Source organism: Sinocyclocheilus anshuiensis, unplaced genomic scaffold (genome assembly GCF_001515605.1).
Source record: "Sinocyclocheilus anshuiensis isolate Anshui unplaced genomic scaffold, SAMN03320099.WGS_v1.1 scaffold705, whole genome shotgun sequence".
Classification (NCBI taxonomy): Eukaryota; Metazoa; Chordata; class Actinopteri; order Cypriniformes; family Cyprinidae; genus Sinocyclocheilus; species Sinocyclocheilus anshuiensis.
The window spans coordinates 817,478-818,106 of record NW_015536493.1 but is presented as its reverse complement, the minus strand read 5'-3'; the positions used below and the strand labels follow the sequence as shown (position 1 = coordinate 818,106).

The 629-nt window shown below is 45.9% G+C and overlaps 1 protein-coding gene across 1 annotated transcript in view; it reads left to right on the top strand.

Moving 5' to 3' along the window:
• The first annotated feature begins 37 nt into the window (after nucleotides 1-37).
• The window catches only part of LOC107685814 (ester hydrolase C11orf54 homolog), an 11,101-nt gene continuing 10,509 nt past the window's right edge, over nucleotides 38-629 (top strand). The window contains exon 1 of the mRNA XM_016482547.1: nucleotides 38-105. Coding sequence (XP_016338033.1) covers nucleotides 39-105 — 67 coding nt within the window. The 5' untranslated portion in view covers nucleotide 38. The remainder of the gene's footprint in view (nucleotides 106-629) is intronic.

Below are 629 nucleotides of genomic sequence, written 5' to 3'. Positions count from 1 at the left end.
GAAACTCCGCTCACATACTCTGATACACACCGAGAAGGATGGCAAACACCAGCAAGACAGACAAGTTCCAGCTACACGTTCCAAATCTCGAGGAATTATGTCAGGGTAATCGGCGCATTTCATTTTAATATGTGCATTTAAACGGGTATAGCATGTAGCATGACTAGTTTATTTCATTGTACTTGAGAAACCCAACTGACAGGACATGAGCAGTGTTGCCAAGTCCGCGGTTTTCCCGTGGAATTGGGCTATTTTAACATTGTTGCCGCGGGTTTAACCGACCCCAATAACGTGATATTTAGCCCCTAAAATGCGAATTTTACCATGGAAACCCCACCAAAAACGTGTATTTTACCCCACCGGAATGCGATTTTTACTGGGGGATCCACCTCGAAACGTGATTGGGCTAGATTTGAGTAGCAATTGGGCGGATTTTGCTGTGAAAACCTGGCAACCCTGGACATGAGTCCAAAGTTCACAAGGATTATTTTGACCAGGAGTGCCCAAACTCAGTCCTGGAGGGCCGGTGTCCTGCAGAGTTTAGCTCCAACTTGCCTCAACACACCTGCTGGGAAGTTTCTAGTATGCCTAGTAAGAGCTTGATTAGCTGGTTCAGGTGTGTCTAATTG